This window comes from Sinocyclocheilus anshuiensis, unplaced genomic scaffold, assembly GCF_001515605.1.
Source record: "Sinocyclocheilus anshuiensis isolate Anshui unplaced genomic scaffold, SAMN03320099.WGS_v1.1 scaffold234, whole genome shotgun sequence".
In the NCBI taxonomy this organism is placed as follows: domain Eukaryota; kingdom Metazoa; phylum Chordata; class Actinopteri; order Cypriniformes; family Cyprinidae; genus Sinocyclocheilus; species Sinocyclocheilus anshuiensis.
In genome coordinates this window covers 2659371-2660778 of record NW_015544165.1, presented here as the reverse complement: position 1 = coordinate 2660778, position 1408 = coordinate 2659371, and the positions used below count along the sequence as shown (strand labels likewise).

At 41.1% G+C, this 1408-nt stretch overlaps 1 protein-coding gene across 1 annotated transcript in view; it reads right to left on the bottom strand.

The window, feature by feature from the left end:
- The window catches only part of LOC107695739 (membrane-associated guanylate kinase, WW and PDZ domain-containing protein 3-like), a 94777-nt gene that overhangs the window by 28122 nt on the left and 65247 nt on the right, over positions 1 to 1408 (bottom strand). The window contains exon 10 of the mRNA XM_016495763.1: positions 647 to 838. Within this exon, the coding sequence (XP_016351249.1) occupies positions 647 to 838 (192 nt within the window). The remainder of the gene's footprint in view (positions 1 to 646; positions 839 to 1408) is intronic.

The window sequence follows — 1408 nt, the reverse complement described above, 5'->3', positions numbered from 1 at the left end:
TTAAAATACACTTGCAATGCATTAATGTTTTGCCAGGTCAAAAAGAGGCTCATAAACAGCCCTATGGCTTTTTTGATAGCTTGTTGACCAAACATAAGAATTTGTTAATTCTTAACATGCCTCTTTGAGCCAGCTGAAGCATGTTTATTGCACTGCACTCGAATCCAGAATTAAATGTATATCTTGGTTAAACTGTTTTACAATTCTATGTACAGACTGATGTCTCCAGGGAGTTGAAATACACAGGCAGTTGTTTCTTCACATTGTAACAGAGGGTGGTGAGTGTTAGTGTAAGCACTGCAATTATCGCCAAAAGCCACTCTGCAGGAAAGCCAGCTCCTCTGATGCTCACCCACTGATTCTGATTTATTTTATCGCTATCTATGCGATCCCGCTGTGGGCACTTTCACAGGATTATTTACTTGGAATCTAGTAACCCGGCAATGCTCCAAAAAATGGATGTGGCATCTAGCAATGCATCACATATGGTACCATTCGAGACTGCAGTGATGATCCAGGGTGTTAATGTGCATAACGATACTTCAGATTTGATAGATCAAATTAATTACCTAATGGCTTATCAACATTCATAAAATAAGCAACAAGTTGCCTCAGAACTTAATGAACAGGAACCAAGCGGATTTACCCGAAGCGATTTTGTTATCGTGTGCGGCGGGTCCATCTCTCAGGACATTCTTCACTTGAAGGAATTCATCTGGTCGGTCTCCACCGATAATGGTGAAACCAAAGCCCTGAGGACTCTTCTTCAGAGTTGTGAGCAGGATAGCACCCTGCAGCTGAGATGGGTCCCGTGTGAATCCCCTTAAACCAGCTTCATCTAAAAGAAGAGCGAAAGCGTGAGTATGTCAGACTAGCACTTTAAAGCTTGTTTACTGGACAAGACAAAGTGCATGTACTTCTAAATGAGCTGTTTGTATAGAAATCTCTACAGTTTGTCAAAATGAAGTTCCCTTTTAAAGTCGGCATGAAACAGAAGTCGCGATTCTTCACTATTGTGATGCATATGCAGTGAAATGAGGAAAAAGTAGGGCGGGACTTAAAGGGTTAGTTCACCCAAAAATGAAAATTAGGCTGCGTTTTACTCACCCCAGAGCCATCCTAGGTGTATATGACTTTCTTCTTTCAGACGAATCCAGTCTGAGTTATATTAAAAATTGTCTTTGATCTTTCAAGCTGTTTAATGCCACTCAGCGGGTGTTGCATGCATCAGTCCAAAAGAAGTTAAATAAAAAGCGCCCATCCATTAAAAAATAGCGTCTCACACGGCTCCGGGGGGTGAACAAAGGCCTCCTGTAGCGAATCGATGCGTTTTTGTAAGAAAAATATCCATATTCAAAACGTAATAATCACTTGAATCTAGCTTGCGCTCACTGTTGTAAACAGAAGC